The sequence below is a fragment of the Phlebotomus argentipes genome, unplaced genomic scaffold (genome assembly GCF_947086385.1).
Source record: "Phlebotomus argentipes unplaced genomic scaffold, Phlebotomus argentipes genome assembly contig_6, whole genome shotgun sequence".
Classification (NCBI taxonomy): Eukaryota; Metazoa; Arthropoda; class Insecta; order Diptera; family Psychodidae; genus Phlebotomus; species Phlebotomus argentipes.
Genome location: NW_026776145.1, coordinates 4,412,267 through 4,435,847, shown reverse-complemented (window position 1 = coordinate 4,435,847; position 23,581 = coordinate 4,412,267). Strand labels below are relative to the sequence as shown.

At 42.7% G+C, this 23,581-nt stretch overlaps 9 protein-coding genes across 12 annotated transcripts; 7 read left to right on the top strand and 2 right to left on the bottom strand.

The window, feature by feature from the left end:
• Positions 1 to 1,547: 1,547 nt before the first annotated feature.
• LOC132265532 (band 4.1-like protein 5) lies at positions 1,548 to 8,299 on the bottom strand. Of its 2 annotated transcripts, XM_059766236.1 has the most exons (7): positions 7,828 to 8,298; positions 5,394 to 5,541; positions 5,134 to 5,310; positions 3,487 to 4,665; positions 3,127 to 3,248; positions 2,445 to 2,999; positions 1,548 to 2,303 (listed from the first exon to the last, which is right to left on the bottom strand). In XM_059766236.1, the coding sequence occupies exons 1-7, from the start codon at positions 7,984 to 7,986 to the stop codon at positions 2,154 to 2,156; spliced, it is 2,490 nt and encodes an 829-aa protein (XP_059622219.1). In that variant the 5' UTR covers positions 7,987 to 8,298; the 3' UTR covers positions 1,548 to 2,153. The 2 variants fall into 2 exon arrangements, with proteins under 2 accessions (XP_059622219.1, XP_059622227.1); XM_059766244.1 differs by lacking the exon at positions 2,445 to 2,999 and having other exon boundaries at positions 7,828 to 8,299.
• A 115-nt stretch (positions 8,300 to 8,414) lies between these two features.
• LOC132265545 (WD repeat domain phosphoinositide-interacting protein 3) lies at positions 8,415 to 9,936 on the bottom strand. Its single transcript, XM_059766256.1, has 4 exons — positions 9,836 to 9,936; positions 9,495 to 9,776; positions 8,866 to 9,438; positions 8,415 to 8,799 (listed from the first exon to the last, which is right to left on the bottom strand). Exons 1-4 carry the CDS (start codon positions 9,897 to 9,899, stop codon positions 8,678 to 8,680), a joined length of 1,041 nt encoding a protein of 346 aa, XP_059622239.1. The 5' UTR covers positions 9,900 to 9,936; the 3' UTR covers positions 8,415 to 8,677.
• A 97-nt stretch (positions 9,937 to 10,033) lies between these two features.
• On the top strand, positions 10,034 to 10,619 carry LOC132265556 (signal peptidase complex subunit 1). The gene is made up of 3 exons (XM_059766267.1): positions 10,034 to 10,181; positions 10,270 to 10,416; positions 10,475 to 10,619. The coding sequence occupies exons 1-3, from the start codon at positions 10,158 to 10,160 to the stop codon at positions 10,580 to 10,582; spliced, it is 279 nt and encodes a 92-aa protein (XP_059622250.1). The 5' UTR covers positions 10,034 to 10,157; the 3' UTR covers positions 10,583 to 10,619.
• A 139-nt stretch (positions 10,620 to 10,758) lies between these two features.
• LOC132255479 (F-box/LRR-repeat protein 2) lies at positions 10,759 to 23,492 on the top strand. Of its 3 annotated transcripts, none has more exons than XM_059751548.1 (6): positions 10,759 to 10,922; positions 11,549 to 11,663; positions 13,020 to 13,344; positions 13,403 to 14,297; positions 23,116 to 23,211; positions 23,269 to 23,492. In XM_059751548.1, exons 2-6 carry the CDS (start codon positions 11,571 to 11,573, stop codon positions 23,402 to 23,404), a joined length of 1,545 nt encoding a protein of 514 aa, XP_059607531.1. In that variant the 5' UTR covers positions 10,759 to 10,922; positions 11,549 to 11,570; the 3' UTR covers positions 23,405 to 23,492. The 3 variants fall into 3 exon arrangements, with proteins under 3 accessions (XP_059607531.1, XP_059607540.1, XP_059607523.1); XM_059751557.1 differs by having other exon boundaries at positions 11,534 to 11,663; XM_059751540.1 differs by lacking the exons at positions 10,759 to 10,922; positions 11,549 to 11,663 and adding an exon at positions 12,791 to 12,891.
• Positions 14,501 to 15,437, top strand: LOC132257113 (collagenase-like). Its single transcript, XM_059753880.1, has 2 exons — positions 14,501 to 14,557; positions 14,615 to 15,437. The coding sequence occupies exons 1-2, from the start codon at positions 14,501 to 14,503 to the stop codon at positions 15,383 to 15,385; spliced, it is 828 nt and encodes a 275-aa protein (XP_059609863.1). The 3' UTR covers positions 15,386 to 15,437.
• Positions 16,268 to 17,402, top strand: LOC132257108 (serine protease 3-like). The gene is made up of 3 exons (XM_059753866.1): positions 16,268 to 16,342; positions 16,400 to 16,681; positions 16,962 to 17,402. The coding sequence occupies exons 1-3, from the start codon at positions 16,268 to 16,270 to the stop codon at positions 17,400 to 17,402; spliced, it is 798 nt and encodes a 265-aa protein (XP_059609849.1).
• On the top strand, positions 18,309 to 19,232 carry LOC132257100 (mite allergen Der f 3-like). Its single transcript, XM_059753852.1, has 2 exons — positions 18,309 to 18,383; positions 18,441 to 19,232. The coding sequence occupies exons 1-2, from the start codon at positions 18,309 to 18,311 to the stop codon at positions 19,230 to 19,232; spliced, it is 867 nt and encodes a 288-aa protein (XP_059609835.1).
• LOC132257097 (mite allergen Der f 3-like) lies at positions 20,216 to 20,998 on the top strand. The gene has a single exon (XM_059753839.1). The coding sequence runs from the start codon at positions 20,216 to 20,218 to the stop codon at positions 20,996 to 20,998; it is 783 nt and encodes a 260-aa protein (XP_059609822.1).
• LOC132255499 (serine protease 1-like) lies at positions 21,931 to 23,107 on the top strand. Its single transcript, XM_059751568.1, has one exon. It carries the CDS (start codon positions 21,945 to 21,947, stop codon positions 22,725 to 22,727), a length of 783 nt encoding a protein of 260 aa, XP_059607551.1. The 5' UTR covers positions 21,931 to 21,944; the 3' UTR covers positions 22,728 to 23,107.
• Positions 23,493 to 23,581: the final 89 nt, after the last annotated feature.

Here is a 23,581-nt window from a genome sequence, read left to right as displayed (position 1 = left end):
GCCATTTAATTGCTGTGATTCATGCGCGCTGTTTTTCACAGCGGATTCTTTTGTCGATTGAGATCAAGATCGCTGCTCAACGGTGTACAATCACTCGAGGAATTCGCTTCACATATTCAGGATTACAAGATCTGTGCTTTTTCATGTCAATTCCGATGATGATTCAGAAGAAATCGATGCTTTTTCGGGGCAAATTGGGAAGTTTGATATCATTCTTTTTGAACTGTACGAAACATCCGTAAAGATTCTGAGACGAAGAATTGAGTGAAAATTTAATTTTAACCTTTGGAAGTAAAGTTCAGCGATTGATTCAGTACGGAAAAGCAGGGCTATATTTAGATTGAGTTACAATTATGAAATGAAACCAGAGGCAAAGAATCAATCTTCACACATTCCTTCCTCTGTAGTTTTAGGACTTGAATCATTTGTTTTAGAAACAATTTTGACCATATTTTTACGCAAAAAGGCATTCCAATGAGCCAACATTGTGAGTGAAAGTCTTAAAAATAGATGAGAAATAAAACTTCCAGAACAGCAGAATATTTCTAATTAAAATATTCCCCCGAGTTATTAAACGAGAGAACCAAAAGCTAAACTAGCAGATTCGATGCCAAATTAGGACTGCACATCATGAATTTTAGAGTTTAGATTTTGCTAAATCATGAGACACTGAAATAACAGCCGAAAGAGTCTTTCATTCATATTTTCTGACGACTATTTATTTCAAACTTCGCAGACTGTTAAATTGCTGTATCGTCAACAGAATGTTGAAATCATATTGATAAAAAATCTTTCGTGGTGATTCTAAAAAATCGCTCGTTTGGGGGCGTAAAGCGGGTAAAAATATTAAATCGTGGGCACTTCCAAGTTTGCTTAATGAATTGATGGCTATAGAAGCCAAAAATTCTCGAGAATGACTCAAATATTACAGAAATACAGCGACAAATTCATGAATTCGTCTAAATTTACAAGTGATATACAGAACTTTTTCCCATAAACATGTGATCTCTGCATGTTTATCGGCCTCTTCGCTCAACATGTGCGAAATTCAGACCACAATTCAGGGAAGAATGAGAGAAAAACATCGCGCATAATCCAATTTGACTAATTTCACTGTTCACAATTCATCACGTTCAACTCCAGACACAGCAAAGTCTCACGAGTGACCGGAAGCAGAGTTGCTAGAATTGAAAAAATGCGCGTTTATAAATATTCCGAAGATTGTGCAAGCATTGCTGGATTAATCATTTTGCCGATGTATTTAATGAAAGTCACTTTCCGATATCATTTTCGTCGAGACTTTAAAGGTGAAATTTTGGCTTGAAAATCACCGCGAGCGCAATTTTGCAGTGAAGGATTTTCAGTCGCTATAAATAATCGCCTTTCATTCTTGAAATATTTTGACGAAATGCCACCGGAGTAAAATGGGAGTGAATGAAGAACACCCTCGAGCAGATGACAAACTACACAGCAAAATCGACTAATTAACGTGTGGGTCAAAAATGCCGTGCAATTAAGCTGAGAATTCTGCGATAAAACAACGAACATAAATTCTAATACATTGTATATTTTCACTGCTGTAAAATGTCTTCAACTGTTACAAAGGTTCTTTTGTAAAAGATTTATCAAGTACATTTCCTCTCATTCAAACTACACTTCTCTCTCTCTCTCTCTCTTATCAAATGGCACTCAATACAGTGCACCGGAAATATTTCGACATCCTCCTTGCCTAATCGATTAATGCTGTAAATAATACTTTCTAAGAAGAACGCTTCAGATAAAGTGTAAAATAGGAAGAGATTTTCAACTAATCCACCAACCCGACATTGCAAAAGGCAGGACAGATAAGCGCAAAAGGTTCTGAGGGACACTTAAACATTCTGAGATCGTTCTATTAGGCGGTAAAGTTCATCTCAGAGTACGGTTAAAAATGCAGAAGGCACATTTCTTACGCTACAATCGCTCTAATCTTTACTACTGTAATAGTCATTAAGTACGGGAAATTACATTCGATTCATGACAACACGCGCGCGGATTCTCAACAGCCCCTCGATATTGCAAAAGTGTAAATCTTATAAAATCTACCTTTAACTTGGTCTCGGTATAGAAAAGGTAAAAAAGCACAAGTCGAAGAAATTGCAGTAAAGAAGTCTTTAGAGTTGAGTGGTTATGACGGACTTCCGAAGGATCGGCGCTTCCTTGGACTTTTGCGGAGCACTCACGACCTCGGAGGAGACGAGCCAGGGACTCACCATGTCCATCGCAGGCGCAGGAGACACTTTTCTACTAGTGTTGAAACCATCCTGAAAGACACGCATTGTTAGCATAACTATCTCTTAAAGACAATTATAGCCGATAAGAATGAATGAAAGTGCACACACGCAACGAGTACACACGAGGAAATGAAAAACAAACAATCTCAAGCACCACAGAAATGTGCATACCTTGGAATTCTGTTCCTCTGCACTCGTGTTCTGTGTCTCATTCGCATTCAAGGCACTCAGCTTGGAATTCTCCTCTGACGACGTCTTCGTTGGCGATCCAATGAGCGGCTCTTCGGATCGGAAGGGATTATTGTTGAAGAATGTCGTCGTCGTCGTCGTCGTCGTTGTCTCATCGCTCTCTATCGCATCCCTGAAGGGATTCGTCGCGGAGACACAACTATTGGCAGTTGGTGAGCTTTCAGTGGACGGAGTTAAGAAAGGATTGTTGCTGACATTGTTCAGACAATTGCTCGCCGCCCTCAAATTGTTGTCCATCTTCGGTGATTTCAGTTCAGTGCTGAAGATATTCAGTGCAGGAACACTCACTTTCTCCACAACGCCGCGCTGGTCAGAGAAATGCGTCACCGTGACGGAATCCGGATTCCCATTCGCTTCCGTGCCATCGATGGCCGTTGCGGTAAACTTCTTGGGTGTCGACGGATTCCCATTGAGCGTCGACGTGGGACTGGACGTTGTCGAGACTCCCGTGAGATTCAGCGTGAGCTTGTCACCACCCTGAGAAGCCGACAAACATGGGGCGAAAGCAGGACAAATACATAAAGCCAGATGAGATTTGGTCACATAGCGATAAACACAGAAAGCCAGTGATAAAATGACAGCAAAACTGACGAGATCAACTCACCACAGAGACGAATGTGGCTGCTTCCAGGGAAGATGGTCCATCGGACGATGGCGGCAGGGGCTGGACGAATAGTTGGTTGGTCATCTTTGCCGGTGTCGATGCGGATTCCTCTTCATTGCGAGCTGTTGAAGACCAAAAGAAGAGCACAAAAGTAGTAAAAGTCTGTGTCAGCGAGGAAAGAACAATTTGGTGTTGTTCCAAAAACCATTTTCTCGTAATAAGCCGAATGATGTGAAATCCCAGTTTCTAATTTAGAATGCCATTGTCTAGACTTTTATGTGAGAAAACAACTCTAAGAATTCAATCGTGCAATAAAGAGCCACTTCCCGGAAGTCATCCAGTTAATCCCCTGACAATTACCTTTGAGAATGTTGCACTTGAGCTGCGATGGTGGCAGTGGTCCAGCCACGCTCGTCACCTTTGTCTGATTATTGGGCTTCTCCGCTCCTGACGCCAGCTTCTTCAGCGTGTCAGTGTTGCTCTCCAAATCGGACGTCTTGTTGATCGTCACACGAATGCTGTTGGCATCGTTCAGCGACTCCTGAGCATGCATTGCTGCCGATGTGTCCTTTGCGATGGTCTTGAGGAGATTGTCAATGTGACTGTCACTCTTCACGCTGAACGCCGAGCTGATGGACGCCTTTCCGAAGGAGCTGTGATGTGCCGCAATTTTGCTGTATCCATCGCCCGCCGTGTCATCCGCGGACGAGGCCGAACTCCTGCCGAGGCTGGCCACTCCATTCACCAGGCCGCCGTCGAGACTCGTGGGCGCGTGTATCACAGTCTGAATCGATGGGGATGGCGTCACCGAGACAGATGTATTTGTCTCCTCCGTGGACACTTGCTGCGTCTCTGCCGGCGTCTGTGGCTGCGCCGTGGATTTCTGGCGCTCCCGTAGCACGTGCGACTGCCTCCTCGCGAAGCGTTGCGACGGCCTCCGCTCGAACTGAACCGTTCGCCTGGCGCGACTCTGGTGCGCCGTCTGGAACTCCGTCTTGCCCGAGTACCGGAATCGCGAGCCCATCCGGAAGAAATTCTGCCTAGCCGAGGGTCCTTTGAGCGGCGATCGCAGCCTGAAGAAGGCATGATGCTCAATGGCACACTTCCATAAATGCTTGCACGCCTTCTCGTTGTACAGCCGAAAGACAAATGTGTGCTCCTGCTCCTTGCCCTCATCGTCATCCTCGACCACCACGAGCGTCAATTTCTTCTTCTTGAAGTCCAGCTTGCCGATCTTCGGCCAGAAGAACAGCCCGATCTTCTGGATGCCCTCGAACACGAGAATTCCCGTCGGCGTCAAGCCCAGATGGTACTCGCAGCCATCCTTGCCCAACACCGTGTGCATGTCCACGCCGTACATCTCGAGACTCTTCACCCGATTTAGATAATTCATCTCCGCCTGGGCCGGCGTGAGGCCCACGCACGTCTTGTACTCCTCCAGAATTGCAATCTCCATCTCCTCAGTCTGATTGGGCACGAAGCGGAACTCCGACACGGTGGCCGGAGTGTGGACGGTATCGTCATAGTCACCCAATTCGGCTGAAAGGAGGTGCAAAAAATACATTAGATCCTTCCTCGTCTCTGTCTCAATGCTCTCGCGTGGGTTGGAGATAAACGATCTAGATAAAGGTCATAAATTAAGTGGTCTCATAAAAATTCAGACTTTAATGCTTTCTTTCACTCTTTCGAAAAAGATATTCTGTTATAATTATTATGCAAAAAGTCGCGCGAGAAGTAGACCAGAAGCAAGAAATATGGGTTAACCAAACATTGGCTCATGTAACTGATGAATTCCTATAAATATGACCAGGGTTAACACTCGAGGAATGACATTGACAACCATATGATTCCCTTATCTCGATTCAATAAACAGAAATCACTAAAATTCATTAAACCACCCAAGCAAACACATCGATAACACACCAAAGTCAGTCTGAGTCAGTGTGACAGTGAATGCAAGATCGTAAATCTCCGCACACAAGAGAGAAGCCATTTCTTTCGACCTACATTGAAGAGCGAGAGCCGAGAGCTCAATCGCCTTCTGCGTGTCGCACTCGAGACGCCCATCGAGGATGTCCTGCTTGAGCTGCAGGAAGAATTGATACCTGGTCAATTCCTCGCGCAACGCATTCGGCTCCGACGAGTAGAATTTCACTTTCAGCCGCAGCGTGTACGGCTGACCGACTGCAAAGAAACACGAAGAGAAAGAGAGATATTGTCAATAAATTGCTTCGATGGTGGAGGAGATAAAAAAGATTCCTACGCACTTTTTACTTGCTTCTTGACAGCCTTCGTGGGATCCAGCCAATGCTTGACATTGTTCGCATCTGTGTACTGGAGTCCAAAGTAATCCTTCTCGATGAGATCCAGCGAATAGAACACTTGCTCGTATAAATCAAGCCCCATGGCTTTTTTCTGCAAACACAGAGAGGAAATGGCATGAGACAAGAAAAGTCTATTCAGGAATTAATATCTCAATGCAGCGACATGTTGTCTCGATCAATATATGTCGGAGGTTTTTTTCCTTGGCATCGCTCTTTATTAGCACAAGAATTTGCACCCATTAGCGAAAGGTGGAGTAATTTGAAACTTACAAGATTCAGTCAGAGAACTCTTTGCATATGACAACCCTACTAATTTTACATAGTCAAACCATGATAGATTTTCCGATTTGAACGATTTATTTAAATATATGTATTAATGGTTCAGCTGCACGAAGTCACTGAATATTTCATATCAACGAACATGCTTTAGTGGAGATGCTTCATTATGATACTGATATTCACTATTAAGCACATTCCAGCATTCATTTCATTGCGCTTTAAATATTATTAGCAATAAGGCTGATGTTTTAAAAGCAGAATAAATAACATTTCCCACATAAATTCGACAGAAAAAATAGCAGTCAATATTCCAAGAAAATACTGTCATTTCAAACACTGTGATTAATCAATAATTCTTCGAAAAAGCCCCGCCTTTCCCTACCTTATTTACCAAATGAATTATTTCCCTATAAACCTAAACGCTTATTAGATTTGCTGAATTGCAAATTCCCACCCATTAGAATTTCAAATCACTGCTCATCTTCGACGCTTTCTGCACTTTGTTGAATCAACCATCAGCACTTTTTCCTCCACAACTCCCCGTTTGTGTGTGTGTGTGTTTTATGGACTTTTCAAAGCAATTTTTTCCGCAGCAGAAGAAGAAAAAAAAACACACTTCTGATTCCACTCGAACATCAATTAACAAAGTATGATAAGAGCAAAATGCTCTTCAGCTGGAATTTCTCGCCACGGCCACTTTTCAATTCAAGCCCATTTGACGGCGTTTGCGTAGGAAATTTGCCTATGGACTTTTATTGCTTTCTAGCTAAACAAGAATTGACGCTGGAAATAGATGCGTGCGAATATCACTAAATTATGCATGTTTTATTGTACTCTGCCACTTTTTTTTTCCTCCTCCTCTATCTGCGTTTGTCTACATTGCATTCCATTCTTTGACTCGTCATGTGCATTCAGGTAATTTTACACCGCATTGAGAGACAACTGCGAAGGGAAAAATTATGCACATAGTGGAGAGTGAGAGAGAAAAATGTGGTGGGAAGCGCGCAATTAATTCTATTTAGTACAATAAACTTTTTATTCTCCTCTCCTCATCTATTTATCATCAAATAATAAAGCAAGTGAAAAATGAAGTTTTGAATTGACTTTTAGGGCTTTTCTGGCCCCACTTTTCTCTCCTCTATTCCATCCAAACACACACTACACAAATTTATGACAAATTTTCGAGCCATTTGCCTCTCTCTTTTGCCTTAGCATCCAAATGTATTCCAACCTTTTCGCTGTGCTCATTGCTGAGCAGCGAGTTATGGGAAATTCTGCCGTGGCACAACAGCCAAAGATGCTCAATTCAAGACACATTTTCTCCCGTTTTTTCCCCAATTTCTCCTCATTGTATTGATTTTGTGAAATTGGAAATGCCGTCCGGAGAGACTTTTGTGCACACACAAACCACTTTCCTGCCATATGTCTTTATTTATGGCGAAAGAATACCGTTGCATAATTCACAATTGCTTCTTATACCATATTTGTTCGTGTGTATTTTCGTTCACCATATTTTTTTTGCCTTCTTTCTCCCGTATTTCGCGCATCGCACTCTAAACAACATTAGCATCATTTACATTTTTATGGAATGCCATTTTATCTGCGGAAAAGGATCATTCTCTGACGCGCGCGGCTTTCTTCAGCTGCACAAAAGAAACACAGAACACACAGAACTTATCAGAGCGACCATAAAGCAAATTCTCTGCATTCTCCTTTCTTGTCTCTGTCCAAAAACTCGTTTCATTTCCCAAGAAACGGGCCACAGCGGACCAATTTTTTCCCCACGACCTGGGAAATGGTTCACCGAGAGTCGCTAAGAGAACCTTGGTGCTTGGGAGAAAAAGCTCGCCTTCGACAGAGATCAGTCGCAGATACAAAAAAGTCCCTCTTCAGCAAATCGAATTAGAGAGTCACGAAGTGTGAAGCCTTCGGAGGTTTTTGCGCTGCACCACTTGCGAATGGGAAGTGCGCGAGCGACTCTCTTGAAAAGTGTTTCTCCACCGAGATCGACACACCAGAAATCGTGTGGCGAGTGTTAGAAAAAATGAGATGCTGTGAAATGGGAGATTTGGAGCATCGCGATAACGCACACACTCACCGACAGATCCACGGAGAGGTCCGTGTTGTCCAGCAGAATGATGCGGCACTGGATGAGATTTTTGTTCACGGGAATGCGCTGCGCCTTGATGTGTGGACTCCTGGCGGTGTCCTCGGGCCGCGGATTCCGGTGACGCCGTCTGCTGAGGAAGCGCAGCATCTTGGGCAGATCTTTGTCGATTTTGCGGTCAGCTATTCACCCACTTGCGGATTCACCATCCGGAGAACTTACACTCACAAGTTACGAAACGCGCTGCGTCCGAGGCACAACAAATCACCTGATTTTCCACACAAATTAGCACACTTCTCACGTGGAAGACACCCAAACACGTGAGTGGACATCACTCGGGCACCTCTGCACCTATTTTCACGCACGCACGGGCGATTTGAGTGGTGATTTTAGCTGGAAAAACAATTTCGCACTCCTCCACCGTCACAATACCAGCGCCATTTTGACATCTGGCGCTGTCAATGCACGCAAATCGCTTTTCTCGCAGTTTCGCCCCAGCAAAAGCGGCGTCATTTTCTTGCACTCTGTGATTGCACAATCTGACGAAGTGTCCGTGGGGGGGTCCAAGGGAAATCCACTTTCTCAGTAGATATTGAATAATCTTTATTATTCCACTTCAATACAGGTATTCTCATCTCTAATGTCCACCTTATCTCACCTACGCTTACCGCCTATTTGGTTTACCTCATCTACTGTTAACAACATTAGTAATTCTCATCGTGACAACACTGTAATACAAATGTTCTCAAAATATAGGATTTTCATCGGAGTAAACCACATGAAGATGATCAGAAAACACTTAATCTCTCTTTGCGCTCTATGCGGCATTGTCAGCTTCTGTCTAGGTGTGCTGATCATCCGTCTGGTCATCGCTCAGCTCGAGGAATTGCGTGCACAGAACCGGGCTGCACTCGCCCTTGTTGTTGAAGAGGAATTTGTAGTAGTGCCCATCGGCGCAAATGACTGGAAGAGGAACAGAGAGCTTGTTATCAGACTGGAAGGCAAACAGTCGGCAGATGAATCACTCACCGATGACGGAGTTGCTTTCCGCTCCGAAGGCGCAAATGCAGGGCGGACCCTGCGGTATGGAGAACTTACAGAAGGACCAGTTGCTGGAGAAGTACTTGGGGATGATGGGCAGACTGCTGCTCTCCTTGCACTTTGTCTCGTCCAACGCGAACACGTGAATTGTGCCGTGATCCGACGAGACGACCAGGTGCGTGGACTCGTGATTGAAGTTGATGCAGAAGATTGTGGCCTGATTCGTGCCGCGACGCAGCTCAGCCACTTTGTTGCCAGTCTCTGTGTCGAAGACGCGGATCAGGGTTCCGCGCTCGCTGGCCGTGGCCAGGCGTGTGCCCTGCAGATTGAGCGCCAGACAGCTGAGCGTCGCCTCGTGAGCGGTAATCTCCAGCGGCAAGAGTTTCCCGTAGTTGGCCAGATCGGCGATTTGCACATGCCCGACGCGTCTCCCCGGATAGGCGAGCAGGGATTTGTTGCTGCTGGGACAGAGAACGCACAGCCCCAATGGATTGGGCCCAGTCTCTATCACAAAGAGCTCCTGGGGCTGCTGAACAAACGAATAAACCTTGATGATGCCATCTGGAAAGAAACACTTGTCAATCACTTTTCCCCGAACTTTCATTGAAGCGTCTCACCAAGAACAACGACAATCCTGTCCCTGCGCAGCCGAACAGCCTTCACAGGTGTGTTGAAGTCAAGATTGATGGCTGAGGATTTTCGCAGATCATCCCAAACGAGCACTCTGTTGGGCGGCGCAAGAGGAACTACTCCGCCTCCGACGAGGGCCAAATAGTTGCACCTGAAGAGCATCTCTATGTGTCCGAGGCCGCCATTCGGGAAGTACTGGTGCTCCTTCTCTTTCAGTGGATCGCAATTGTACACCCGGAAGCCATTGTCGGTGGCGCAGGCGAAGCATCCTGTCCGAGAAGGAAGACAGTCACGGCCTGAGCATTTCTGCCGCATCATCTCGACTCACCTTGATCCTGGTTGAAGCCCGCATATCGTAGGCCGTTGCCGTATGGATTATCCCCCAAATTCATTGTCTTTTATCACTGTGAGGCACATCAAATGGAGCAAGACGACGTGAAAAGCCTGTGTTTTGATCTTTTTTGCACCACACAAAAATATCGCCAAATGATAAGACGTCAAAGTGACACTGCGACAATTGTTTCTTGACTGCTAGAATAGCCTGGCTGACGTGGGATTGTTTTGCCAGCATTTTCCTGCTCGTTTTTCCTCGATTTCCACTGATAACACGCGTCCTTCTTGTGTGACTTGTCGTGATAGAGATTGTAGAGATGCTGAACATTCAAACCCACATGGTAAGAAGCGAGGAATTGGAGAAAATGCAGATTATGAAGAGTGACGTGGTTGTGTTTTGATCTCCTAACATATTTTCCATGTTTTCAGGACTTTGAGGGACAAGGGCGAGCCGAGAAGCTCTCCAGGATCTTAATAACACTCTTTGGGATTGTCGGATTGATTTGGGGTGGCTACACGCAGCAGTTTTCTGAGACTGTCCTGTTTCTGGCTGTTGGATTCCTCGTCACTGCTTTGGTATGTTTCCGGAAGTCACGGCAATCTTCTTTACTGACCAATGCTCCTCTATTTCCAGATCACAGTTCCACCCTGGCCGTTCTACAGACGGAAGCCTCTCAACTGGCAGAAGCCGCGAGGAGATTCGACGGGCGATGAGGGCAAAAAGAAGGAGAAAAAGAAATGATATGTCGCTAAACGATGAATACAGAGAGAATGCTTAAGGAATTTTTCATGAATCCCCAACTCCCACCGCGAAAACACCAAACAGATGATCTTCACGACAAATGCTCGGCTCCCGAGAATTGCAAAGCGAGGCTATCTTGCTTGTTTTCGCACGAAACGTCGCAGTTTAAATAGATCCGTGCACCCAAATAGCCGGGATTATGCAAAAATCTTGAGCTGCATTCGCGACTGTCGCTTAAGTGTTGTGAAAAAGTGTCCTTCCGTGAAAGAAAAGTCGCAAAATCAGTAGAAATTCATCCAAAAGATCTGTGATTGTGCTCTAGAATCGGTTACTCTTCAAGGTAAAGTGAGAAAAAAAACGAGAAAAGGAATTTCTCTGAAGATCTAATGGGAAATTCCCACACAGAGAAAATCTCTAGGAATTTTCTCAACTTTCCATTAGGGAAGATAAATGGTGGAAATATGGGATCAGAGACAATTAGAAATTTTGCCTTTGTAAATAGAGAGCAACTATAAATATCCATGTGCGGGATCAATTGGCGGTTTCAGCCTCACGCATTTTCCTTCATTATCAATGAATATCGCACTACAGTGCGACTTTTTCACCATTTCACTCGCTCGCGAGTGTGATCGGTCCGTGAGATAATATTCAAATTGTTTATTTGTGTAATTTTTATAGACTTCCTCGCGTTTTGTGATCGATAAAATGAATCGAAGAGAGTGAATGTTTCATGAAACACCGCAATTTTGGTATTTTTCTCAAAATATCATTAGTTTTGCCCAGGAAATGTTGCCAATGTGTAAAACAAGTCTTTTTGTATTAATTGATAGCATTTCCAAAAATAAATCGGTGTTTTCACGTGAGAATGAATTTTGGCGCTGAAACCGTGAAACATGATTCAAACATTCTCAAGTATCAAGATCAAGACAGAATCAGGATCAAGATCGTTAGTTTCGCTTCTTGCAGCGAATAAAGACAGCCTCAAGAGATGGACAACTGGAACGTGCTGACTGTCCAGTCGGCCTCCACGGCGATCTCCAGCCATGAGATGAACTCCAGCTTCAGGCGCAAGCATATGATGGTAAGCAAAATTGGGGAGCGCAGCTGCACCAAGAGTGCCAAGATTTGGAAGTATTTAATCACTTGACTTATTTATTATCCTCTCAGGGACCCGCGCCGGTAAATAGAAAGAGAGAAGAGACGATGTTTCGTTCAATTCTGTAAATAATCGCATCACAATTTAATTATGTTTCTTAGGTTCTCGGAACGATCAAATTCGTTGATGTTCTCGTTACATTTTCTTCTCTTTTCACATTTTCGCGCTCATGCCACATTCAACTAGCACAAGGGGAACAGGAAGGGATGAATCGGTACTGGTGGCGTAGTTTAGTGGGATTTATACACATAAATTCTTGCATTGAGACTTTTCAGTGTAATGATGAAGCCTGAAAATTATCTTTCCTTGAGATCTTTCTACTATTCTAAACTCACTTGTAATATACATCATATCACAAGTCACTTTTGTGGTGAATCTCCCATTCTCATTACTTTGAAATATTTAACATGATAGACAATTAGCAATGATTATAATGATAAGTAAAACAGATTAAGAAGATATACAAATAACTGAATATGTATTCTTATACATTGTAACTTGATATATTCTAACTACTCTAATCTTTAAAATTGTGAAATTATTAGAACTATGAGAACCATGAGCACACATGAATAACAAGTGCACGTTTATGCCATTAGCTACGCCACTGCTCTGAAATCAAAGTAATTCGAATAGAATTTCTTAGACTTTTCAGCCATGACGGGATCAATGAGAAACGTGATCCTTGCAAGAATTCTGCTCGATCACTAGCCCAAAAGCTGGACACTTGTGCTAGTTTCTAATGCATGGAGCGACTTTCTCTCTTTTGATTCTGTTGTTCTTCTTGTTTTCCCACCCACTAACTTCCACACGAGAGAACTTCCACGCTTCTTCAGAGCGCTTCTCTCTCTCTCGCGTGTGCGTCCACATGATCGGCGGATTTCCCGCCAATTTTCCGGTTCGCGCTCGAACCCAACGAAGAAGAGCGGGCGATGATCGATTTGGAAGAGCTAAAAATATATCTGAAATTTTTCGTCCAATTTTTTCCCTTCACTTGTGGGGAAATTTTCACGTCTCAGAGACGATTTTCTTGGTGTGAAATTTCTGCCAGTGGGAAATGGATCTGTCGACAGATGTGTGGGGACAAATTGCCCTGGAGGCTTCCCAGGTGTACCTGACCGAGGGCGGCAAGAGAAGTCCATTTGCTGACACGGTACAGATCAGTGTTACTTCTCGATTTTCTTCTCTTTTCCACACCATTTTCTTTGCTCGTGTTCACATTCATGGCAAGTTTCGGTGGCTGACTTGTGGTGATTTAGTCTCTTTTCTTCCAATGTGCAGACAATCGAGAAGCTCCCGGACAAGGTGCTGCTCAACATCTTCTCCTATCTCAGCCACCTGGAGATCTGCCGGATGGCCAGGGTGTGCAGACGATGGCGTCAGGTGGCGTATGACACTCGCCTGTGGAAGAACGTCTCTCTGCGTCCGGAAGTGTCTGGCCTGCATGTGGGCTCGCTGGAGTCCCTCTTGGGCCTCATCTCTGTGAGATTCGGACCGTCTCTGCGGTACATCGAGCTGCCCATCGAGCTGATCACGCACACTGTTCTCCATGAACTCGCTGCCAAGTGCCCGAATCTCACTCACATGCTCCTGGACTTCTCCACTGGTTAGACATTAATTCTCATCTCATTGATAAGCCTTACTAATCTTATCTCTCTCCGCAGCTATGCAACTGCACGATTTCAGCGAGATGCAAGCCTTCCCGACGAAATTGCGCTACATGTGCATCTGCCTTTCCGAGGTGATCTTCATGGAGGGCTTCATGCGTAAGATATATAACTTCATCAACGGCCTGGAGGTTCTCCATCTCTTGGGTACCTATGAGAAGTGCGAGGAGGAGGAAGAGGAGATCTATGAGGTGATCAACGTGCACAAGCTCAAGTCAGCCACACCGAATCTCCGTGTGATCAATCTCTATGGCATTAACTTCGTGGATGATTCTCACATCGATGCTTTCAGCTCGAATTGCATCCAGCTCGAATGCCTGGCCGTGAACTACTGCAACAAAGTCACGGGATCCACGCTCAAGACTCTCATCCAGAGGTCCAAGCGACTCACGTGCCTCCTCATGAACGGCACCAGTCTCAAGTCTGAGTATCTGTTGCAAGTGGAGTGGGACAAGTGCGCTCTGCTGGAGCTCGATATCACCGCCACGGATCTCTCCAGTGAGGCTCTGATCGATCTGCTGGTGAGAATCCCGGCGCTGCGCTTCCTCAGCGCCGGTCAAATCAACGGCTTCAACGACTCTGTCCTCAAAGCTTGGATGGAGGGCGGAAATACCAAAGCCCTGATCGCCCTGAATCTCGACGCATCCGACAATCTCTCAGACGAGGCACTGCTGAAGTTCCTCACTCGCCATGGGAATCAATTGCATGCCCTCGTGCTGTCCGGGATGACGCACATCACCGACCAGTTGTGGATGAGCGTCCTGCCCATCCTCACGAACGCCCGCATCCTCGTCATGGGCACCACAGAGCGCCTCTCCGTGAACATTCACGTTGATCAGTTGATGGACGCAATCGCTTCCTACTGCGCAAAACTGGAACGCCTCGAACTCAAGTGAGTAAATCAGGGTTCTTCACCCTAACAGAAGATTGAGAAGATTTATTTAACAACCCAAGGAACAACTATAAATATGACTTCTAACAACTTCCGTGCCAAATATTTTGAAGTCACTGTTTTGATAAATTTTAGTCACATTTTTGTATATAAAACCCACGGACAAACATCCGTTCAACAGTCGAGTAAGTGTTGAGACCATCATGTTGAAGTTCAGTGCGATTTTCATTGCCTCTTGGGCAATTATAGTGGCGGCAATGGTAAGTTTTGTAATTTACTGTGATTTACTCCCGACAATTTCTAATTCTCCTATGCAGAATATTTTTCCTGACCAGCCACAAGGCAGGATTATTAACGGAAAACCAGCTAAAGAAAATCAATTTCCCTACTACGTCCGTGTGATCATATTCGGAGGTGTTTGGAGTGAGACTGAACTGTACAGATGCGGAGGAACCATCATCGGTCCGAGATGGGTTCTCACTGCTGGCCACTGTTACACTCCAACGACCAACGATTCCGAGCCCATCACTTATCACATCGAGGCTGGATCCATCAACGTCGCAGAATCTCTGCAATCCGACATTGTCATCAACAGCTACGCTTTCCAGCATCCTGACTACAATCCAGAGACTCTGGCGAACGACATCGCCCTGATCAAGACCAAAGCTTGGACCTTTGACGACACTGTTTGTCCCATCATGATTCCGCTAAGCACTTTTGACTCAGATTCCTACATAGGAGAGAAATTCATCACAATGGGCTATGGATTCATCTCAAATGACGGGCCAATATCTGAAGAACTTCTCTGGACCAAACTGACGCTGATCGACAGAAAGAAGTGCAAGAAACACTACGACTCTTACTTGCCGAAGATGATTTTCTGCGGCGTAGATAAGAAGCCGCCAATAAGCGCAGTTTGCTACGGAGACGGCGGAAGTCCGGCCGTGATCGAGGGGCCCAAAGGAAAGCCACTCCAAATTGGATTGGCAATTTTTGTATCTGACGAAGGATGCGACGCAGCTCCTCAGGGCTTCGTGGACATCGCTATGTATCACGATTGGATCATCATGACAATGATAAGAAATTAAGAGATCCAAGAATCTCTTCTAGCACACGTGGCTTGTGTAAATGTAATAAAAACATAAAAGATATCATACAAAAAACTTCCTTTGAATAAATCTTTCAAAAAAAACTTGGTTGTTCACTTTTTATGAGACGTTGCATTTTTTGTATCATTGAAATATTACCATGGATATAATTCCTCTAGTGTTAAAAATTGCACGACATTCTTTGGCTTTTAATAATTTACGCCAATTGAAATTGGACTAGTGTCCTTCGGTTCCAACCTAGGATGTGACGTTAGTCTTCAGGATACGTAGACATTGCAAAGTTTCATGATTGAATTAAAAGGATAATGAATTACGGACATGATCATGGTCATCACAAGAAAAAAAGAGACATCATTTCTTATTTTTAAAGTTGCTAATGTTGCCGATAAAAAAAGCTCTGTAGTGCTTGAAAATGGAAGTCAGAAAAATTTTAATTCTTTTATTATCCTCAACATATATATATATATAGAAAAAAAACTATTTCTAGTAAATAATAAGTTTTTTTTTACCAAAAAATGTTCCTTATGCATAATAACAAATGACAATTAGTTGAATTTCAGTCTATAGATTACATAATAAAATTTCTTAGATATCCCCTAATTATATATAATGTTGTTATTCCATGTACTCTGAGCTGAAGTGGTCGTCAGTGAAGTCTTGAAATGTGTTTGATAAATATCCAGTTTCTGTCCCTCATCATGCCTAACATAAAAAAGCAATTCATTGCTTATCATGGGCGCTTTTCCTGCCCAGATATGTCGCTATTGGGTGGATTTTGATAATTATTCCACATTTTCTGTATATAAAGTGGGAAAAGTTGAAAATTTTCATTAATATCAATTGAAGAAATTCGAAGTTACCATGAATATCCATGTCAGTCCTGTGGCAGTTTTGATCTCTTTGATCATTTCCTCGGTCTTTTCAGTGACTTGGGCAGTGAGTTGAATTCTCAATTTCATTTGCTAAGTTTTAAAATAACCAATTGTTGCATAGGTAAAGACGCCACGATTACACGAAGAGCCTCAAAGCAGAATTATCTTAGGAAAACCCGCCGAAGACGGACCATTTCCCTTCTACGTCCGTATATTCGGATACGGAGGACCTTGGAGTGAGTTTCCATTGTTTATCTGCGGCGGAAGTATCATCGATCCTAGATGGGTTCTCTCAGCAGGGCATTGTTACTTTGAAACTACCAACGCGTCTGAACCAGTCACATATCACATAGAGGCTGGATCTGTAATAGCAGGACAGCCACGTCAGAGTCAAATTGTTATGGTGAAAACACAGCATTTGTAATTTGTCCACGATCATCTCTTTCTTCCCCTCGCGTTTCGTGTATTTTCCTTCCTACTCTGTCAGCGTCTGACTCTGACATGTCGAGACAGCCACTGTGCGAGTAGGAAGGAAAATACACGAATCGTGTGGGGAAGAAAGAGACGTTCGTGAACAAATTACAAATGACAAATGCTGTGTTTTCACCATTATTAACGGTAACGCGTATCTTCATCCAGAGTACGAACGCAGCACTCTGAACTATGACATTCTTCTTTTGAAGATCAAACCCTTCACTTTCGACAAATACGTTCATCCCTTAAGAATTGCACTCGGTTCTTGGGATGTAGAATCTTTCGTTGGGGAGGAAATGATTGGCATGGGAATGGGCCTGACCGCAGACAATGGATCAATAGCTGATGTTCTATACTGGACTAAACTTACGGTGATAGCAAAAGAAGATTGTCAAGCTCTTTACACAGAAGTAGAGAGTTTTGATCTGCCTTGGACTTGTTTCTGTGCAGAGGATCAAAAGCCACCAGTAAGTGCCATTTGCCAGGGTGATTCCGGAGGTCCAGTTGTAATCATGATAAAAGGAAAGCCAGTTCAAATTGGATTGGTGTCATTCACAACTGATAAGGGATGCGCCTTTCTCCCTCAAGCGTTCACAGACGTGGCAAAGCTTCATGATTGGATTACGCTGACCATGGCAAAAAACGCATAAAACTATTATCTGAAATAAATCAAGAGAAACTCTTGCAAAGATCGCAAATATGATCTAATATTGAATAAAAGCCAATCAAAACTACAAATATCTTTCAATTTTATAATATTTGTCTACAATATTATATTGTAAGTCGAATTCCCTATACCAACCGGCAAAACACCAAGCCCTGCCAAATTAGTATCCCTGGAGAGCTTGTGGCGGGAATTGCCACTGTCTAGGCGGCCGTCTTCCTCCTGATATACGATTCTCGCTGTTAGCATTATTTGACGGTAGAGGCAGCACTGAGGGTGACGCGGAAAAGCGCGCGGAGAAGTCTGTCTTGTCGTGAACGCGGAGCGGAGCAGTGCGTTGCCGAGTAGGAGCAGGGGACGCACCGAGATGGGGCGGCAGGAGGAGTTGGTTACGTAAAGCCGACCTCTTATGATATTTGGAACGTCAATATGCACAAAACGCACTATGCTGTCTATTTTTCTACCAGATGTGATAAACACTAAGTAAATATGTTCATTAGGAACTGGTTACGTTGAAAATTAGGATTTTAAGTTTCCTTAGCACAAAAGAGAAAGAAACATGTCACATTAGGACTTGTTTTTTTCCATGTAAAGGATAAAAATAAATTCATGATAAACAAGGTTCAATGCGCGTTTTATGCCCAACAAAACACTCTAACCAAACCTAATCTGAAATGTTCTATATTAGTGTCCACGTGTGTTGGATTGATTGTGATTTCCGCTTTTATCATTTTTATATTAAACAATAACTCATCGCTATCATCACACTGTTCCTATTAAGACATTTTGGTTTCAGGTTAATATTGATAAATTTATTCCACATGTTGTATAGGTATATAAAGTTGGAAAAGTTGAAATTCTCCATAATCACTTGAACACTTTCGAAGTTACCATGAATATCCGTGTCGTTTCTACTGCAGTTTTGGTCGTTTTGATCATTTCTACGGTCTTTTCAGTGACTTGGGCTGTGAGTTGAATTCTCAATTTCATTTGCTAAGTTTTAAAATAACCAATTGTTGCATAGGTAAAGACGCCACGATTACACGAAGAGCCTCAAAGCAGAATTATCGGGGGGAAACCCGCCGAAGACGGACAATTTCCCTATGTCGTTCGTGTTTTGGGATTTGGCGGACCCTGGAGCGAAACTCACCTTTACTCTTGCACTGGAAGCATCATCGATCCTAGATTTGTTCTTACGGCGGGTCATTGCTATAGTGAGACCACCAATGCATCTGAACCTTTCACTTATCACATCGAGGCTGGATCTATAATATCTGGTGAACCGCGTCAGTTTCAAATAGTCATCAGTAGTCACGCCTTTCTTCATCCAGAGTACAGTTTGGACACCCTGGAGAATGACATTGCCCTAATTAAGATCAAACCTTTCGTGTTTGACGAATACGTCCAGCCTATAAGAATTGCCCTTGGATCTTGGGATTCAGAATCTCACGTGGGAGAGAAAGTCGCTGTCATTGGCTTTGGATATATTTCAGAGGACGGACCAGTGTCTGATGTTTTGAAATGGACGAAACTCACATTGATAGCAAAGGAAGTTTGTCAAGCTATTTACACCGAAGCAGAGAACTTCGATTTGCCAGAGTCTGTTTTCTGTGCAGAGGATCAAAAACCACCAATAAGCTCTGCCTGCTCAGGAGATTCCGGAGGTCCAGTTGTAATCATGATAAAAGGAAAGCCAGTTGAAATCGGAGTAACATCATTCAGATCTGACGCTGGATGCGCCGCGCATCCTCAAGGGTACACAGATGTCGCAAAGTTCCATGATTGGTTGACATTGACTATGGCACAAAACTCATAAATTGAATAAAATGATTTTCGGTGTCTCTCGCAAACTGCACTGTCTGTGAGATTTGACCTAACACAAAAAATTTTAATTTATTACAACGATAAATGATTGATAGAAATGAAATTGGGTTGGTTTACAGCATGTTTCCCGTGACTCAGGAAAAGCGAAACAATTTCTAAACTTCTAGACTGTACTGAACCACGTATTTCCTAGTGTTTTATCAGGTAATAGCAACAGGTTTACGTTCTTATTTTCTTCGGATTATAAGTTTGTATGGTTTTTACAAGAGCTACTTAATAAAGTGTTATCAAAAGTATACTGGGCCACTGAGATAAGGGGCCAGCTCGAAATATTTTATAAATCTGCTAACGTGGTACATTTCGTAACATTTCGAGTTGATCACAATCCCAGTTCGGCCATGTTACTTATAATTGGATAAATATACCTTCCGATTTTACCATTTTATGAGAATATATTTCTTAGCCATCTTCCGAACAAAACTAAAACATCTGTATAAATATAAACGAAACAAGCCTATCAATGTTCTTTCTTTGACAAATCTGGGAAAAGAATGTAGAAGAATTGATCAATTCTACAGGGAACGAATAAACATTTTCTTCCAGCACAGTTGATGACAATTGATAAAATAATTCTGAGAGATTTATGGTTTTCATTCGCACGTGTGTAATTAAATTTAACTAACAACAACATAAAATTAGGTAATTAAATACTTATCACGGGCGCTTTTCCTGCCCAGATATTTCGTTTTTAGTTTGATTGTGATAATTATTTCACATTTCGGGAATATAAAGCAGAAAAAGCTCAAATTTCGCTTAAATCAGTTGAAGACGTTTGAAGTTACGGAAGTTACCATGAATATCAGTATCAGGTCTGTGGCAGTTTTGACTGCTTTGGTCTTTTCAGTGACTCGGGCTGTAAGTTGAATCGTCAACTTTATTTGCTAAGTTGTGAAAAAATCATTTGTTGCATAGGAAATGACACCAGAAGAGCCTCAAAGTAGAATTATCGGAGGAAAGCCTGCGGAAGATGGTCAATTTCCTTTCTTTGTCCGATTAGTGGCGTATGGAGGCCCGTGGAGTGAGACTAGGATTCATAGTTGCGGAGGAAGCATCATCGATCCTAGATGGGTTCTCACTGCAGGGCATTGTTTACTTGAAACTACCAACGCTTCTGAACCAGTTACATATCACATCGAAGCTGGATCTATTAAAGCAAGAGAACCACGACAATTTCAAATCGTCATCAATGATCACGCCTTTCTCCATCCAGATTACAATCCTACTACTATAGATAATGACATTGCTTTAATTAAGATCAAACCCTTCACTTTCGATAAATACGTTCATCCGGTAAGAATTGCCCTCGGTTCTTGGAACTCTGAGTCTTATGTTGGAGAGACAATCACTGCCATGGGCTTTGGATACACATCGAATGATGGACCGGTGTCTCCAGATTTACTCTGGACACAAGACTTAACGGTGATTTCAAGAGAAGAATGTGCACCTGTCTACTTTTATTTGCCTTCGACAGTATTCTGTGGTGTGGATGAAAATGGACCACCAATAAGTTCCGTTTGTTCAGGAGACTCCGGAGGCCCTGCTGTCATTTTCAGAAAGGGAAAAAAGGGAAAGAAACTTTTTGAAATCGGATTGGTGTCATTTGGATCTTCGGAAGGATGTGATACTGCTCCTCAGGCATTTACAGACATTGCGCAGTTTCATGATTGGTTGACATTGACCATGGCCAGAAATTCATGAATAAGGTGTTCTTCTAAAATTATTATCATACGCAAGTGTTGCAAATACAAATACATATAAAAATGCTTGCTGAATAAATAAACTTTGTTATTCTGAAAGTCGGTTCATTATTATGCATTTCCGAATGCCTAAATACCTCCTTGATTCCTTGGTCTCACTTCTCCGTGAATTGATATTTTATTGTTTTTCACAGTCGGATTTAGCCCATTGCAATGCTGAATTGTCTTAGGCAGCGCGAGAGATAAAGTGATATGTAAGAAAAATTGTTTCAAAGACCAAATGTTCTAGAATTCGTTGATTCTTATTCTAATTTTGTTTAATCGGAAAACAGACGATTTTATTCTTTGTCATCGGATAAATAATCCAGATTTTGTCATATTTCGAATGGCAAAGGCTATTACCCGATAAGCTAAGCAAAGTGGGTGCTAATCAGCATTCCTTCCTTCATTAAATGTATGGAAACTGAATCTGATGAAAAGTATTATGAATGTCCATTTTCAACAAAGTTTAAATTGTGTATCATTTTCTTGATTACCCGTTTGGCAATAAATTTAGAGACATTTTTATCTTCATTAGCGCGTGTTGTATTTAATTTGATTATTTCGCTGTTGCTCCCTTTCATCACATCTAACATAAAATAAGACAATTTATTGCTTATACATACTGGGTGTTTTTCCTATGGTGCGTAATTTCGTTTTCAGGTTGATTTTGATAATTATTCTACATTTTGCGTATATAAAATTGGAGAGCCCAAATATTCCCTAAATAGTTACACGCGTTCGGAGTTACCATGAATTTCCGTGTCGTTTCTATGGCAATTTTGATCCCTTTGATCATTTTGTCGGTCATTTCAATGACTTCGGCAGTAAGTTTTAATCAGCAATTTCAATTACTAAAGTTATATATGAAATAATCATTGGTTACACAGGGAGAAAAAATTACACTCATGTCTGAAGAACCAGAAAGCAGGATCATCGGAGGAAAACCAGCAGAAGCAGGACAATTTCCTTACTTCGTCCGAATAGTGGCGTATGGAGGGCCGTGGAGTGAGACTAGGATTCACAGAGGAGGAGGAAGTATAATTGATCCAAGATGGGTTCTCACTGCAGGACATGTCATTGTTCTCACGACTAACACTTCTGAGCCGATCACGTATCACATCGAAGCTGGCTCTATAATATCGGGAGAGCCACGTCAGTTTCAAATCGTCATCAATGATCACGCTTTTCTTCATCCAGAGTACAATTCGAGCATTCTGGAGAATGACATCGGTCTTATTAGGATCAAACCCTTCACTTTCGACGAATACGTTCAACCTATAAGAATTGCACTCGGTTCATGGAATGCTGAATCTTATATAGGAGAGACAATCACCGCGATGGGTTTTGGATACACATCAAACGATGGACCGGTGTCGGATGTCTTACTTTGGACCACATTAACAGTTATTTCGAGGGAAGAATGCCAACCTTTTTACGACTATTTGCCTTTGAGTTGTTTCTGTGGTGTGGACAAGAATGAAAAACCTCCAATAACTGCGACCTGCTCAGGTGATTCCGGAGGTCCTGTTGTGATTACCAGGAAAGCGAAGAAAGGGAAAAAACAACTTGTTGAAATTGGATTAGTTTCGTTCTCATCAACTGAAGGATGCTCCAATGCTCCTAATGGATACACAAACATCGCACAATTTCATGATTGGTTGACACTGACCATGGCGCAGAATTCATGAAAGAAATATTCTTCAAAAATTATTATCATACGCAAGTGTTGCAAAATGCTTACAAAATAAAAATTCTATTACATATTAAGTAGGTCCATTATGTATTTCCCTTTTTGGTCTCTTCCATCATCACCCTTTAGTTTATAATTTGATTCTCTTTCCTTGAAATTATCGATTCACAAAGTCACTTTCTTGTCTGTCTCTCTTTCCATTCGCGGCGAAATCTTCTCATTGGCAATTCAAATGGCAGAAGAGACTATTGAGGTTGCAAAATGAGTTCAAACCAGTCTTTTGCATACTCATCTACTATGCAATTTTTCACCCAAATTCCTTATGCCATAGTTTAGCATTGACGGAAGAAGATTCTCACATTCACAAATTGGAATTTCGATTGCAGATGGGATCCTGAAAACTTGCGATTCTCCGACAAGAGCCAGAAAGCCATCGATTTGCTGCGCGTGAAGTGCCTCAAGTTGCGTTGCATGGTTCTCAGGTGAGTCTTGCGATTTGTGCTATGAAATGAAGAGCTAACTGATAGTGTTTCGGGCAGTGATGGGCGCTACTATGAGACTGTGAAGGCAAACTTCGAGCGCGCCGATCGGACGACAGTTGTGCGCACGACAACCTGCTGCCAGGTGTCGGCTTATCACCTCCTAAGCAACTACAATGACTTGGTATTCAATTGATAAGGCAGATGACCAACGTTTGTTCATGTTTTCTTGTTGCCACATTAGCGAAATAATAAATTTGACTGTTTTCTGAGATGCTCCTGGACATTAACTTAATTTATTTCTCATCTTCACTCATTTATCATATATTCTTCAATATAAATATACACCTAGTAAAAATATATGTTTTTATTT

Excerpts from the sequence above, each read along its gene's own strand:
- LOC132265532 (XM_059766236.1), bottom strand. The coding sequence starts at position 7,986 with ATGCTGCGCTTCCTCAGCAGACGGCGTCACCGGAATCCGCGGCCCGAG. Across the intron at positions 4,666-5,133 it reads CTCGGCTCTCGCTCTTCAAT|CCGAATTGGGTGACTATGAC; the intron begins GTAGGTCGAAAG and ends ACCTCCTTTCAG. Across the intron at positions 2,304-2,444 it reads CAGAGGAACAGAATTCCAAG|GATGGTTTCAACACTAGTAG; the intron begins GTATGCACATTT and ends CGTGTCTTTCAG.
- LOC132255499 (XM_059751568.1), top strand. The coding sequence starts at position 21,945 with ATGTCTGAAGAACCAGAAAGCAGGATCATCGGAGGAAAACCAGCAGAA.
- LOC132257097 (XM_059753839.1), top strand. The coding sequence starts at position 20,216 with ATGACACCAGAAGAGCCTCAAAGTAGAATTATCGGAGGAAAGCCTGCG.
- LOC132255479 (XM_059751540.1), top strand. The coding sequence starts at position 12,796 with ATGGATCTGTCGACAGATGTGTGGGGACAAATTGCCCTGGAGGCTTCC. Across the intron at positions 12,892-13,019 it reads GAAGTCCATTTGCTGACACG|ACAATCGAGAAGCTCCCGGA; the intron begins GTACAGATCAGT and ends TCCAATGTGCAG. Across the intron at positions 13,345-13,402 it reads GCTCCTGGACTTCTCCACTG|CTATGCAACTGCACGATTTC; the intron begins GTTAGACATTAA and ends CTCTCTCCGCAG.
- LOC132257113 (XM_059753880.1), top strand. The coding sequence starts at position 14,501 with ATGTTGAAGTTCAGTGCGATTTTCATTGCCTCTTGGGCAATTATAGTG. Across the intron at positions 14,558-14,614 it reads CAATTATAGTGGCGGCAATG|AATATTTTTCCTGACCAGCC; the intron begins GTAAGTTTTGTA and ends TCTCCTATGCAG.
- LOC132265545 (XM_059766256.1), bottom strand. The coding sequence starts at position 9,899 with ATGAATTTGGGGGATAATCCATACGGCAACGGCCTACGATATGCGGGC. Across the intron at positions 9,439-9,494 it reads CAGGATTGTCGTTGTTCTTG|ATGGCATCATCAAGGTTTAT; the intron begins GTGAGACGCTTC and ends GTTTCTTTCCAG. Across the intron at positions 8,800-8,865 it reads GGAAAGCAACTCCGTCATCG|TCATTTGCGCCGATGGGCAC; the intron begins GTGAGTGATTCA and ends TTCCTCTTCCAG.
- LOC132257108 (XM_059753866.1), top strand. The coding sequence starts at position 16,268 with ATGAATATCCATGTCAGTCCTGTGGCAGTTTTGATCTCTTTGATCATT. Across the intron at positions 16,343-16,399 it reads TCTTTTCAGTGACTTGGGCA|GTAAAGACGCCACGATTACA; the intron begins GTGAGTTGAATT and ends ATTGTTGCATAG. Across the intron at positions 16,682-16,961 it reads GTCAGAGTCAAATTGTTATG|ATCAAACCCTTCACTTTCGA; the intron begins GTGAAAACACAG and ends CTTCTTTTGAAG.
- LOC132265556 (XM_059766267.1), top strand. The coding sequence starts at position 10,158 with ATGCTGAACATTCAAACCCACATG. Across the intron at positions 10,182-10,269 it reads TGAACATTCAAACCCACATG|GACTTTGAGGGACAAGGGCG; the intron begins GTAAGAAGCGAG and ends CCATGTTTTCAG. Across the intron at positions 10,417-10,474 it reads GATTCCTCGTCACTGCTTTG|ATCACAGTTCCACCCTGGCC; the intron begins GTATGTTTCCGG and ends CTCTATTTCCAG.
- LOC132257100 (XM_059753852.1), top strand. The coding sequence starts at position 18,309 with ATGAATATCCGTGTCGTTTCTACTGCAGTTTTGGTCGTTTTGATCATT. Across the intron at positions 18,384-18,440 it reads TCTTTTCAGTGACTTGGGCT|GTAAAGACGCCACGATTACA; the intron begins GTGAGTTGAATT and ends ATTGTTGCATAG.